This window comes from Grus americana, chromosome 14 (genome assembly GCF_028858705.1).
Source record: "Grus americana isolate bGruAme1 chromosome 14, bGruAme1.mat, whole genome shotgun sequence".
Lineage (NCBI taxonomy): Eukaryota > Metazoa > Chordata > Aves > Gruiformes > Gruidae > Grus > Grus americana.
This window is the reverse complement of record NC_072865.1, coordinates 7,800,001-7,814,390: the sequence shown is the minus strand read 5'-3', so window position 1 is coordinate 7,814,390 and position 14,390 is coordinate 7,800,001. Positions and strand designations below refer to the sequence as shown.

Below are 14,390 nucleotides of genomic sequence, written 5' to 3'. Positions count from 1 at the left end.
TTGCCCCAAAAGTCCTGCCCTCCTGCAGGGTGGTGGTCAGCTGTGTGTGCACAGAGACATCCCTGTATTTCTGTTAATTAATTAATTAACTGGGTAGCAGAGATGCAAGCATGGGGGCTTCAGCCAACGGTGGGCTGCCAAGACACAAAACCAGCACAGGTGGCTGACAAATGGATTTGTGCCCATAGGTAACACGAAGGCAACTAGGGAATCTGTGTTTAAGAGAGGTCAGCAGCTACAAAAGCCATCAGAGAACAGGCCACATAGGTCTCTGAAAGGTATTTGGGGTTAATCTGGTATCTTTGCTGGTGGGAAGGGCCTGAACCCATCTCCTCCAGTCTCCAAGGTGGTGCTTCAGAGCAGCCTCCAGTAGCTAAGCCCCAATTTGTGCTGTTATTTCTCATGCCATGGCAGTGAAGAGTACCAGAAGTGTCCTAAGTGTACCACACACCACTGTGATGGGTCATCTAAGCTCTGACGTGTGCCTCTGTGGTGGACTGATATGTTAGAAACGTGCACAAAAATGTTCTCCTGGGGACTCAGAGCAATGTGTGAGACTTGGGTCACTGACCGTGTCGTTGAGAACTGAGCATGAACCTGCATTCACAGTGAAAACTTCCCCATGTTCCCCAAAACTTTTGATGGAGATATGTGGCTGAGTTGCTGGAGCTGAACAGGTTAGTGGTACCCACTGGGTTACAGCAAACATTGATGTGTCCCCGTCCCGTCCCTTCACTGAGCTTAGATGAGTAAGTTCTCATTGCATTTGATAGCAGGTAGACACATGGACAAACAAGTCCTGTCAAATCTTTTTGGAGCATGCCAGCTTTGTGTCCTGACGCCAGGGTTATCGCCCCATAGCAAAGGGATAGACTGGGTGATCTCTCTGTTCCTCACCTGCTGCACTTCAAGTTTTGGTGGTTTTTTGCTTCAACAGCTGCTGAAGATGGTTTTGGATTCTTGCTGGAAACTTTCTTACAAGGAATATTTGCTTTTACCACTAGGAGGGAATTTTGTCCTATTTATGCCAAGATATAAATGAACATTTCTTGTGCATTTCTGCAACCTCACTGGGAACCAAGAGTGAACCACTGAGCAAGAAGAGCATTTTGAGACAAGATCCTAGCCCACAGTACAGTACTAAGCAATTGTGGAAGACCAAAATGGGCTGATCCAGCATAACCTGCCCATGGGAAACCTCTCCTTCAGGCCCCATTGATTGGGAGTCTCTTGTGCTTTGAAGCCTGAAGGTTCACAGCCCCTTTCAGGATGCATTAATGCTGCCCCTTGCTGACTCTATCTTTAAAACTTACCAGCAGGTTAAAAAAAACCCCAAACCCTTGTGAATGCTGGAGACCTTGAATCTATACCCATGGCCCTGTGGGGTGAGCTGGGACGCCTGGTCCAGGGCAACTTTGTGTCTCAACTTCCCCAGCCCATAAAGGGGAATGACGATATGGGAAAGAGAAGTCCTTCCACATCTGTGACACCAAGCGCAAGAGCACGACATTAATGATTATAGTGAACCTCAGCAGCTGTCAGCATCCACATAAATGTCGAAGGCCCTTTAAATCCTACTCTCTTTCCCCCTTCAACAGACTTTTGGGTGAGGAATTTAGCAGGTTAATTGTGTGAAAACTGAGTGAGAAACATCTTAAATGTCCAAGCCTCTGAAACAACATGGGAGCTCCTAGAAAAGCTGATCCTGGAGGGGATTTTTGGACCAGTGCTGGTTCTGAATTATCTCTGAGCTGACCATGTCTTCTCTCTCTGTAAAAATAAACTAAAATCCCCTAATAGCCCTCCTCAAAAAATAACCCCACAAAACTCCAAACAAAGCAAAATCATTAACTTTGAATCCAATGAATGTTTAGTTTCCTGACTCTTGGGTAAATATTAGATAGATTCCCAATTTCAACCTGAAGCAGTTTATTTGGCTGCTGTTCACAAGTCAGACACAGCAATAATCAAGGAAATCTTGTTTGATTCAGGTTGGGTAATATTGCCTGAGGGGTAACATCATTTTCATTTCCACACATCCAGCACTGGCACAAAACGGCATGGACAGGCATGTAAAATGGATCATGGATCCTTGGTGCTAAAATTCCAGCTGATAGTTTCGTTTTTGTGTAAATAATAATTACCAATAAAAATGTTGCTTGAAAAAAAAGAGAATATGAAAAGAAAAACACTGTTGCATTTGATAAAGCAAAATTCTTTGCAGTGCTGCCAAAGTAAAAAAAAAGAAAGAAAAAATAAGAGAGTTAAAACAAATATAGCTGTTAAATAAAAGATCCAGGTACCAAAGAGCAAAATTTAATGAAAGCCAAAACTGTTAAATATGGATTCCTGTTGAGAAAAAATGTCAATGTCTTTAAGAGTTTTACCATTACTCTATTTTTAAGAAAAGTGTAGTAAAAATACATATTACAAGTTAACATTTTCCACGCTTTTGTCCTATTCTTTTTTTTTTTTTTTTTAACCCCTCCACTGGTCAAAAGCCTTTGAAAACTGCATCTCACATCTTCACGTCACAGGCGGCCAGTCCTAGCACAGATGCGCTGCTTCTCACGAGACCCGTGACCTGCTGCCACGTGGTCCTGTCTTTGGAGGAGGACAGGGCGCTGATGGGTCTTGGCAGCCTGCTCCCACCGCAGCGCCTGGAGGTGCAGTGCTGTGGCAAGGTCCGGGATGTGGCAAGAGCTGGGTCAGGAGATGCATCCGAGGGTTCCGGGCATGGAAACAGGCTTAGCTTGTGGGATGCCTCCACTGTGCTAGCACTTAGAACTGAAGTTAAAATTAAGAAATGAAAAGCGGATTAAAAATAATGATAACCAACAGAAAGTGACCTGCAGAGGTGTTTGGAGCGGCTGATAACAGAGTTCATGTTTGGTGACAACAGATGAAGATCACAAGGGTTTCCAGTGGTGCAGAGTGGAAAACAAATGGGCACAAGACATGCTGTGCCTGAGCTTAGGACCTTGACTCCGATTTGCTGGTCTCCAAAGTGTTGCATGACAAGTGGGTAAATGGAACAGATACTTCAGACCAGGCTGGCGTTAAAGGTGGTAAATGTATTGCTCTGCACATTCGTACACTAATGGAAACTGGTATTCCAGCAGCTTCCAGCTGTACTTGTGGACAGCTGCATAGACAGATCCTCCTCACAGACTTGTGCCAGTCATTTGCTTGCATCACTTTCTCTTCATCTGCCTCTCTTCTTTTCCTCTTCCTCTCTTGTTATGTTGCAGAAAAAAAAAAAAAAGAAAGGAAAAAAGAAGAAAAAAAGAAAAAAAAAAAGAGAAAAAGCAGCTCAGAATGCTCCAATAGCAGCTCAGTCCCTGGACAGATACTTGCTGGGTCCTGTGAGAAGCTTTGAACTTTATTTGCCATCAGTGATGAACCTATGAGATAGGACAAGGCTAAGTGGGTTCATTGTGGTTCCTGCCCCACAGATCTCTCTCTCCAGATGTTCCCCTGGGAATCCTTCACTTCTGGGGAGGTGTCTCAGGCCCACCAGGGTGGGAAGCATTCGTCTGTCCATGCCAGTGATTCACAGAACAAACATTTTGTGCAGTTCTGGAAAACCATCCTTGCCCCTTCTCTCTCCACGCTTGTGTTCGGACTCTCAGCTGCGTGACTAGCAGTGTGGGTTTCTGCAATACTGAGTTTGGGATCAGCAACCTGCTCTCCTGGCTTGTGGATGCTTCCTGCTCCCTAAGGATACATGAGTGGGAATCTGCTACTTTTGGCTTTGTACCCAGACAGGTCACAACTTGACAGGGAGGCTGAGTTTGACCAGCCCTGATGCTGTCGAATGTCATGGAGGCTTGAATGAAGCTCTCGTAGGGTATCCTCCTTGGTTTGCTTCAGCAGTTCCTTCCAGGAAGCCATTCTGACCAACTATCTACAAAATGTCCCTCTTGAATTAGAAAAGTGGCCATAAAGGGATTTCAGAGCAAAAAGGCAGGGATATTCCCATTGCAGCCCCATGACTTCTAGCATGTTTTACTGGTTAATAGGCAGCCATCTAGAATTGGATGTCTTGAGATGGTCTGTTCCCAGCTCAAGGTGGTTCCCTTATGTGACCACCAAAAAGGGAGCACACACAGAAGCTAAGCAATGAAGAAATGGTTCACAATTGCTTATTAGCCCCCAGTAACCTAGGCAGGAGAGTCGCATGTGAGGGGAACACGGCATTTACTTTCCCTCTTCTATAAACAGCAGCCAACCATGATCTTAGACCAACCGTCTCTTCTAGTCTGCCACACACGATGCTCTCCGCTCCAGGCACACAACTCTTCTCTTGAACCGCCACTCATCACCTCTGGAAGAATTACCACTTTGTCCTCAGGTTACCTGGAGTTTCCAAACTCACTCATGACTTTGCCCCTGTAAAACAGCCTCGTGGTTTTGCTCAGGTTCTTTCTTGCATGAAGTCCTTCCTGTTGCAGGGAGAGCTGTTCGCAGCTCTGTCTGCCTCATTGCAATAACTCCACAGCCCGAGTTCACAACAGAATAACGGAAGGCAGAATCACGATGGACAAAAGGGGTCAATGCTGACGCCCTGAGGGGAGTTCACTTTGCCATTTATCGGATTTTCTTTTTTTTTTTTTTTTTTTTTGGTGTTAGTAGCTCAGACATTATGGTTTGCATCCCAAACTAAACCAGATTGAAGGACTGAGCAGGGAAGGGGGAAAGGGCTGATGTTACCCTGACACCACAGGAATTAGTAAGAAAAAATATATATATTGCACACACTAAGACTTATTAACAACCAAGTTAAAACAAAATGGCATAGTCCTCATTAGTGTTCCAGTGGTTCTTTGATCAGGGACGGTTCACGAGTCTGTTAAATCCCATTACACTCTCCTTATTGCAGTACAGACCTGTTTCTGTTCTCCTGCCGGTGGATCTGTTTGCAAATAAAAAGGGAAATAGATTTGATTTCCTTGAGAAGATCCATCCAATTGTCCCTTCTGTCATCGTCGTTTGTCGTGTTGGTGTTGGGTTTGTTTTTGGCTCTGGAGGGGGTGGAGTTGGGCTGCCCCTGCTCTCACCCAGGCAATGGGTCAAAAGGCCAATTATAATCCCGTAGCTCCCAGGGACATGCCGGTGCTGTGGCTCATGCACGGGATCGTCTGCATGGATTTGGGGAAATCGTGGCTGACCACACGTCCATTTTCTCCACTGCCTCCTGCTGCAGCCGGCCTGGGAAGGGTTGATGTCCGTATGGCTTCGTTGATTGATTGCTGTGGGATTAAACAAAAACCCTTTTTAGGAAGGACGGGGGGGTCTCCCCCTGTCCTTAGCAATGTTGGAGAAATTACAATAAAAACCAGTGTTGTCTTTCTGTCACTGTTCTCTCCCTCCTTCTCTCCATTCAGACTCTCACTTTCTGCATGTCCCTACTGCATCTGCTCTGTTAATTCGCACCTCTTCTACATTCAAAATTAAATGTTTCAGCAGTATTTTGGGGTATAAAGCATACATGCCATATGCAAAAACTATTCAAACTCTACAACATAAGAACAGTCATCCTGGATCTGAGCAGAGGTATTATACACACTTCCCCCAGAGATATGCTATTACTACTCCAGTACTGTTATGTATGGTGGACTCTGACTCACTCAAGCATATGATTAATTTTCCTCATGTGAGAAGTCGAGCATGTGCCTATGTTTTTGTCTACAGCGACGACTGAGGTAACCAGGAAATGAAAACCTAATTCAGGAGCCTAAATCTCATCTTCCTGTTCCAGATACTGTCCAAAATGTTTGCTTTCAGAGATCTAAGGAAACCACCTGTTTAGAACAATTAAACTAAAAGATGAAATCAATTTGGTTTCTTTGTGTTTAAGCTATCTCTAATGGCACCATCATCCTTTCTGGACCGGGATATCCAGTTGAAGAATTATCCAGAACAGACAAATCTGGAGCAGCTATTCAGAAACACAACTTAGTGCCTTGCCAGGCGCGGAGCAGCCACCTGTGCTAGCGGGATCTGCAGCTCACCCAGGGGGTCTGTAGGGGCTTCCTGAGCAGAGGTCGGGTTTAGAGGGGGATCTGACTCATCCTTCTGGCCTTGTGGGGTGGCCACTGATGGTGGGAGCCAGCCAAAGGGACAAGCTTAGAACATGTTAACGTTGGGAGCAATGATTCCTTACCATAGTGGTTGGTTTTAACGCAGCAAGAGCACTGCAAGGTAACTCTGATGAGAATTCGTGGGTCCTTTCTAGCAACCCAGGGAAGCCAATATCAGGGCAGAATCTCCTTAAGACTAAAACTATGGAGCTACTGCATTCTGACACTCTTTGGCAGGGTATTTGTGACATACCTAGCTTTACAGTGTAGATAGCAATTATAATTTAATTTTCTATATTCGGGGACATTAATTGCTCACATTATCTTACCCCTGTGCTCAATGTACCTCTTATTGCCTGTAGAATTTTCTGAACCTCAGTGGGAAAAGAGCTATTGCACATTTTCAGTGAATTAGGAATGTTATTATTGCTGACAAAACATTAAGCATGTTGTGAAATGGTGACATAAAAACCAAAGAAACGTTTGCTTATTTTCCTTTTGATTCTGGGTAAGTTTCAGTGCTCAGGGAAGTGAAAACCTCTCTAAATTTTATGGAACCGGCTGCATACTTCATATACTCATATCAATTTCCATGCTCATGGAAGAGGTCAAGATGAGGAAGAAAAGGGATGCGTTACTCTTACAGCACAGATCCCGCTGCACCCTTGTACACAGTGGGATCTGTATAAGGGATCGCCTCTGCTAGTCATCTGAGTCAAGATGCACTGTTCCACAGAGACTGCATTAAATGCATATCCCCAAGGCTCTCAAATCTAATCCAATCATGACATAACACTCTGAAATTTAGGCACAACCCAAATTTAGGGCTGAAAAAAAAATCTCCTGGATCATAGGAAGTACGCTTCTGCAAGACCATGACAGGATGGAGAAAAAACCCCCAACATTGCAGGAGACATTAGAGGCCAATTTCTCTCTAAGAGGACTCATAATTCTGAATTTGGAGACCCACATCATCCGTTCCAGGGCAACAATGCTCTGAGCACGTATCACTGTTGCCAACCTGCAAATGTTGCCAGCAGGGTGCCAGCAAAGGGAACAACAGGTTCTGATTCATTACCACACTACCCCAGTTTTATCTTGCTGTTAACTCTTTGGGTTTGTTGATTTTTATTTTTTTTTATTGCAGTAACAGCTGTATCACACCAACCCCAGCACACTTCATCCATGCTGCACATGCATTGCCATAGTCTGCTTTCTTTAAGGAATGGCAATGTGTTCCTGTTACCATTTGTGCTAGGATTTTGCTCTCTATCTGGACTTTGAACTAGTATTATGCCACATGTCTGATCCTGCATCAGCTCCCAGCTAGAGCCCACTTGACCCTCTTTTCACTTCATCTGACACTCCTATTCCTTTCTAGCAAGTCGAGTGACACGGTCACTTCATTATCCCTATGTCTTGGCTTTCCACCCATGGTCTGGGCTGCATCCATCCCGCATCCGTCTCTGAAGGCAGCTTTGGAGCCAGGGTAGGATCAGAGAGAAGGTGTGAAAGGCCAGGGAATGGGTTGCCACCTTCATCCGCTTTGATTCACTTCTGGACTTGTAACAAAACTCGATTAAGGCAACCAGCATGGCTAGTCCGAGCCCACCGATGAGGATATAGAAAACCCCTGCCACATTGCTGAGACTCAGCGCACTCGTCTTGTCCTAGAAGAGAAAGGAGAAGGGAGGGTGGGGAGGGCACGTGGGAAGGAGAACAACAAAATTAATATGAGATTGCTCCGGGAGGGATGCTGCACAATATAGCAATGTTGGCATTACATCATCTCCCTCTTTACATGAACAGGTGACATTTCTAAAAGCATTTTCAATTTTTAATTCGGTGTCTAGTAAATCTAATGTTTCCCTCACACAAACAAATAAACATTTCTTCAGCAATGCGACTCTTTGTAAAGGTTTGGGATCTCCGTTTTTCAATCAGCTAACTTAAATGCTTATTTTACCCAAAATGTCTAGTTTAAATTATTGATTAAAGGAGGAAAAAAAAAAAAAAAGTTCTCTGCTTCTGTGACATTTGCTTGTCCCTGATGTCTCGCCTGAAATAACCCGTTCTCTTGGAAATGCTCATTCCTTCATTCCTAGATTGTTTCCCCCGCAAATTCTGTTGCTGAGCAACACATCGAAATGGCTGGGTTTTTTCTTTTCTTTTTTTTTTTTTTTTCTTTTCTTCTTCAATACTGAGGTTGAGGTGACACCTGAGCTGTCCTCAGAAACTCATTTGATTTCTGTGTAATAAGGCAGTTATTTCATATGCAATCAAGACCCGTTGATGCATGTCTAAGCTAATTATTTGGCTGGCAATAAATAGGGCTATTAACGGACCGCAACTCACAGTCAGCAGCTACATTCTGATTTTACAATTGCCTAATGAATCGTCACGGCTCTCTGGGGAAGAGGCGAGTCTCAGAAAGACTCATCTCACTGCTAGGGAAACCGAGTCCTCACATGTAACCCTGATGGCTCTCAAAACCTTCTCCATGCTGACCAGGTGGAGTTGGGGTGCTGGGATAATCTGGGCAGCAGCAGGACCCAAAAGCTTGGCTCAGCTCCGTGTACCAGGCTCCTGCTTCTAGGACACGCTTTCTCTATAGCGCAACCAGACAGAGGTCCCCTGCTCCGTGCTTGTCACTGCTCTGCAATATCGACTCGATACCTATTTGCCGGTACAGATTCCCATGGGCAAGCTCAACAGGTCAGTGCAAATCTGTTGGAGTGACCAGGGTCTGACCAGCAGTGACAGCCCTGCTCCCTGGATGGGGGAGGAAAATTGCACGTGGATCATTTGAGATGCAGCCACACACTTAAAGGATAATATTTATGCCTGTTGGGAATGAAGCCTCTGCACGGTTCTTGGTGTTCCTTGTTACTCCATGGACACGTGGACCAGTGGGTGGCACAGCTTGTTCCTTGCCCTTGTAGGACAGTTGATTCACTTGCTTTGCTTGGCAGGTTTTACAATAAGCAACCCACACATTTTGGGAAGGGCACGGCTTTAGGAAGCAGAAAACTATATTGGAGCAATGTCGAAAGGGTCCAAAACCAAACACCGACATGAGCATAGAAGGTTTTGGTTCAAGAACAGTCTGCCTGGCACCAGCAGTGTCTTGCAGGCAAGTATGTTTTGCAAAAGGATTCTGTCTTTTGCAGTATTAGGGTTCAATTTTCAAAATTAGAAAATGTCTCCTGTTACAGAAAAGAAGTTAACTTCTTTTATTCTTTTTTTAATAAGAAGAAAAGAGGGTTCCAGACAGGAATACTAAAAAAATGATATTTTTTCTCCTGCTCCTTCATCTGGCCCTACTGCCCATGTGAGCTGCAAAGCTTCTGCCCAGCTGGAGCTCTTGCTGCTGGCTCTGGTGCCGTGGGGAGCAACTTTCGATCCTGAACCCTCTGCTGAAAGATGCTGAGTTTGGTTAGGGGTAAGCCCTGCAGAGTTTCAGTCACTGGAAAAAACTCCACAAGTGATCTCATTTTCCATGCTTCACTGATTGACATCACTGCCAAGAGATTCGCCGCTGTCACTGCATGCGTTACACCACTGCAGACATGACAGTCACTGCTGATGGACAGGTTTGGTTTCTCCCTTGTATAACCTTCATACGCTGGTCAGTTTGTAATCTTGCCGATGCTTCCTGCATGCTCGCTGTAATGAGAGATTTCTGCAAATACCCTCTTAATTTCTGCAGTATCCATATTTGAAGGTTTATTTATCTGGTCTTTTATAATCTGCCTTTGTGCATATTTTTCTCCCAGGCTTGACAGTACCTTTGTTCAGTCATCTCCTCTGCAGATTACTGGGTACGCTTTTAAGCACCAGCTGAAAAATGTAGGGAGTTTTTTAGTGAAGATTTAAAAAAGAGGAGCAATTACTCTGTGAAAACTGGGTTACAACACATCAGGTACTTTGCCTCTTCAAATTTAGTCTGAAGGGGCTGCACCAGCTTCACAGAGGGACAAAGACACTAGAGGTGGGCTGCCCTCCTTGACATCCTAATCTTTTAGCGTGTTTCCTTAATGAACAGTGGTTGATTAGCACATGCTCTGTGCTCAGAGGGAAAGATGGGGACAGGGAAGGAGGTGGAGCAGCCTATTTGTCTATATCTTACTCATAATTTTAGCCAATACTTTCAGCTTGAGTTGATAGACGAGTGGAGATCTCCAAGATATCAGGGACCTCTAAGCTTTGTGAAAAAGAATGACACTGTAGAGAAGAGAAAGCTCTCACTCAAATAAAAGTATCAGCACAATCCATACTAGGCATCAGAGACTCCACATGGGTCTTTCACTTGCAGGCACAGATCCTTCGGAAACCCAGCTTCCTTGGCTCTGCTGGGCATGGGAATACACAAGTTTTGAGTTTTATTGGCCACAATATTCTTGTATTTCCACTCCCAGTTAGGGGGTCATGGTCCAACAGGGCATCTTCTCAGCTGGCTGCTATGGCAGAGTGGTCTGGCAGCCAGGAAAGGCTGCTCATTCTTAATTTCCACTTTCCTCCTGATGCCAGCAGCATATTGACCAGTAAGAAAGAGGAGCTGACCCAAAGCAGTTTCCTGCACTACTATTTCATACAATTAATTTCAGAGCTGTTGCATTTTTCTTGCATTTACTTTGCAGTAGCATTATTATTATTATTATTATTATTATTACTGTTATTACTACTATTATTATTATTATTGGGACGATTTGGGTGGACTGAAGATTGTCTTATCCAGAAGGCAAAGGAAAGCATAGTGAGGCACCGTGGTGGGCAAACCTGCTGGGAGGGAGAGAGCAACCTGAGTTTCACCTCTGCCACCGTAACGAGGTTTCTCCCAATGAGCCAAAGACATGGGCAGCTTCAGCAGGGCACTAGGAACACCGAATTGCGGGGGCACAGCTGAGGACACAGACTGTTATCGTGAGCCAGGCTCAGAAGTGAAATGGTCCTGTGGTGTTGCTTGACTTCTTGCTCATTCTCTCCTATTTCTTTTTCTTTTTGTTTCCTTCCCTCTCCCAGCAGAACACACAGAGATGTTCTCCAGGTGGGAGCTCCCATCTCATTCTCTCATCTGCTGCAGGACCAGACCCACACAAAGGGTAAAAAACTCTGCATGCCCCACCAAGGATTTGCCTGCGTTTCCATGTATGCTCCTGCCCTAATAATGGTCTTAATAATAAAGTCTCAAATTATGCTAACTGCTTGAGAGGACCCTCCCCTCCTCTCTGCTCGGGCTCTGTGACACCAGATGCTCTCCCGTGGAGCTGCCCATCACTGAACCAGCTTGTTAGTGGGAGTGTAAATGTCAGTGCTCGTCTCCCGCAGCGGCAGAGCGCTGACGTGGGGGGAAGATTGGCAGGTGAAAAGAGAAAGAAAAACCCATCTTTCCGAAAGCCCAGCCTTGTTGCTGCAGCAACCAGGCACCTTCCCTTCTGTTCCTCTCAAACATGGCAGTGTGTCCATCATCCTCTTTGTCATTATTTATCCTCCTTGGCTGAAAGGCACTAAGGCCAAATTTCTCCAGTTTCCCAGCAGGGCCGGTCCTTTCTTTTACCATGCATGACCAGAGCCTGTTGGCAGCACAGGGTGATGGCACCTCGAGCTGTTGCAGTCTCCATAGAAGATGAACTGTCCTTAGAGCAGGTGGTGGCTCCAGAAGTTGAGCTTTTACACCAAACTCTGGGCTGCTGTTATTCAGGCAAGACCTGAAGCTCAGCAGTGAAGTACATAGCACTGGCCACCGGCTCTGAGCGCTGCCGTGGGTATGGGTATGTGTACGTGGGTACATGTATGGCTGGCTGCGGGGATGAGGCTGCCCAGCATGAAAAGACACCCTTGGTTTGAGAACCAGTCAATTCCCAGCAAAGGCAGGGCAAGGTGGTAGCAGGATTTGTTCCCTATTTTTTGTGTCTTTTCTTTTTTAAACAAAAGTGCAATTCTTTCAACTGGAGGAGTGGGAGATCCTTGTGGCTTTGAAGAAGCCCTCTGGTTACCCCTGCAAGCAGGTTGCACCTTGCCATCCTGGTCTGGAAAAAAGCTTCCTTTCTCCCATTGCCTTGCAAAATCCCCAGGGAAGAGGAGAATCACATCCATCTGCCCTGACATTTAGTGTCCACCTTGTTATCACCCTCCAACAACCCAAGGCATCCCTTTCAAGCCCACAGCACATTGCATAGCCTGCAAAAAAAGCTGTCCATCCCATGCTTGTTTGTAAAATGGGGTCCTTCTGGGGAATTGCCTAGTTACAGAGTGTCTGTCTCTCTGCTGAGCTTACTTCTGCTGTGGCAAGTAGAGAGGGAGTGCAGGAAGGTTGGGAGACAGGACAAAGAATTGGTGGATGGTTTCTGCCTACATGAAGTGCTGGAGGTGTGTGTGCATGGAGAAGCCCTGAGCCTGTGGGAAGGGGTGGCTGCCATGGGTTTACGGTGGGGAGAAGAGCAGCAGGGACATTGCTGCCCAGTGCAGGACACTGCCTGGGACTTCCCACTGACTGGCAATGCAGCCAGGGCTGTGGTGGTCCTGGATCAAGTGCCCAGTGCCTCCTGTGATGGCATAACACATCCAAATATTCAGCCAAACAGGGGCGTTTGCCTCTGGAGTTTTAGTTCAGATCTGCTAATGTATCTACTGTTACTTTATAGGGATAAAAACTAGGTGGGCAATAGATATGTAAACAGTCAGATTAAAAACAGGATGCACAGAAGTCAGCTACAGGCGTGGAACATAATCTGGGGCCAATGAACATAAGCCTGGGAATCACCAGAGGTTTTACCTGCTTCTGGCTAGAAAGCTTGGATACTAACCTTACATCCAGCTAGCCCCTCACCCCTCTGCATTAGCATTCATTTATCCTTCTCAAAGTCCTCTAACTCCAAAGTAAGCTAAGCTTGACAATAGACAGAAATGGGAAGGTTTCATCACGCCTGTGGGGGCAAAGATGAAATTGCCTCCAACCTCTCAAGCTTTGCTCTGACCCTTGGCTATTAGAGGAGACGTGCCCCCAAAGTGCAGGAGGGTTTGGTGCCCACCATGGGCAGGACAGGGGAAGCTGAGCCTGGTGCTCAGCCCTGCCTTTCCTGCCTCATCCTCGGCACCGAGGATACCATGGGGAAAGGGGGAGAAAGATGGGCAGCTTGGCTTGTTTGCGGTAGGTCCAGAGGAGCCCAAGAAGCAAAAATTGATAAAAACCAGGTGGGCAATAGGTGGGTGTATTTGCCTGGCTGCATTCATGAGAACAAGTGAGCAATGCAATTGCTTAGTCTTTCTGCAGGTGGGAGAGGGGGTCTGGTGATGTTAACGCTGATTCCTCTTACTGCTGTTTCATATCGCACAGCTGTTGCAGACACGGTGCAGATGCTGAGCAAGGAACAGAGACACGACCCTTTCGTGTAACAGCTGAGACTCTTCCCTGCAATCTTCCACTCCCATTAAAAGCTTACATGGTTTTAAGGCTTGTGCCTACTGATTTCACACATGGAGTTTCAAGCAGCTCTCATGACTTTAGGATCCAATCTCATTTATTCACATGCGATTCACATGTGTGTGATCGTGTTTTTCAAGCACATGTAAATAACATGTGATCAATATTGAGGTCATATGATCCACATAAACCCATGTGTCCCAAACCTTCTGTTTCTGTCCCTATTAGTTATCCTATTGTGTGGAATGAAGCACTACATCTACTTGTTTTTTCCCACCAGAGTAGTGATAAAGTACAGTATTGTAGGGTTTTTTTTTAAACTAAACTGATTTCACATCCATTTCCTTATGGGCATTTTATCGGCTACGGGGTTTCTCTAGCACTGATGCATGCAGGCTTGTGGTGAAGGTATTGTGGAAGCTGTGTCATGGCTTCAGTTTCCCAGCAGAAGTAATTACTTTTCATTCATATGGTGACTATTGCTCAGTTGGTTACCTTGCAAAATATAGGCACTATAAAAGCCGATTAGATTTTTGCCTGAGTGGGACCAATGCCATATTGTATAGCATGCCTTATAGAAGGGTTATTCTTGGATATGTACAATGCCGCAGAGAAGAGCAGGATTTGATTTTAAATAGCATCTGTCAGCCCCAGAATGCTTTACAATGCGATAAAGCAGTTGGTGAGATTCAGACAATTAGGCCAGGTGGAAAAAAATATGACAAACTACCAAAAATGTTTGTAGAAATTTTCCCCTTCTTATGAAATTTGAATATCTTTAATACTTTAAAATCCAACCCACTCCATCTGGCTCTGGAGGTGGGCTGAACATAGAAAGGAAAAAAATATTACATTCTTTTTTCCAGTTTTCAGTTGGGGAACCC

The 14,390-nt window shown here is 45.3% G+C and overlaps 1 protein-coding gene across 3 annotated transcripts in view; it reads right to left on the bottom strand.

Annotated features, from left to right (window-relative positions):
* Positions 1 to 1,981: 1,981 nt before the first annotated feature.
* GRIA1 (glutamate ionotropic receptor AMPA type subunit 1) overlaps positions 1,982 to 14,390 on the bottom strand; it is a 126,478-nt gene continuing 114,069 nt past the window's right edge. For 2 of the 3 annotated variants that reach the window (XM_054841798.1, XM_054841797.1), the window contains exons 15-16: positions 7,619 to 7,753; positions 1,982 to 5,273 (exon numbers count right to left, since the gene is read on the bottom strand). In XM_054841798.1, coding sequence (XP_054697773.1) covers positions 5,085 to 5,273; positions 7,619 to 7,753 — 324 coding nt within the window. In that variant the 3' untranslated portion in view covers positions 1,982 to 5,084. The remainder of the gene's footprint in view (positions 5,274 to 7,618; positions 7,754 to 14,390) is intronic. The other variant, XR_008579281.1, reaches the window with a different exon arrangement.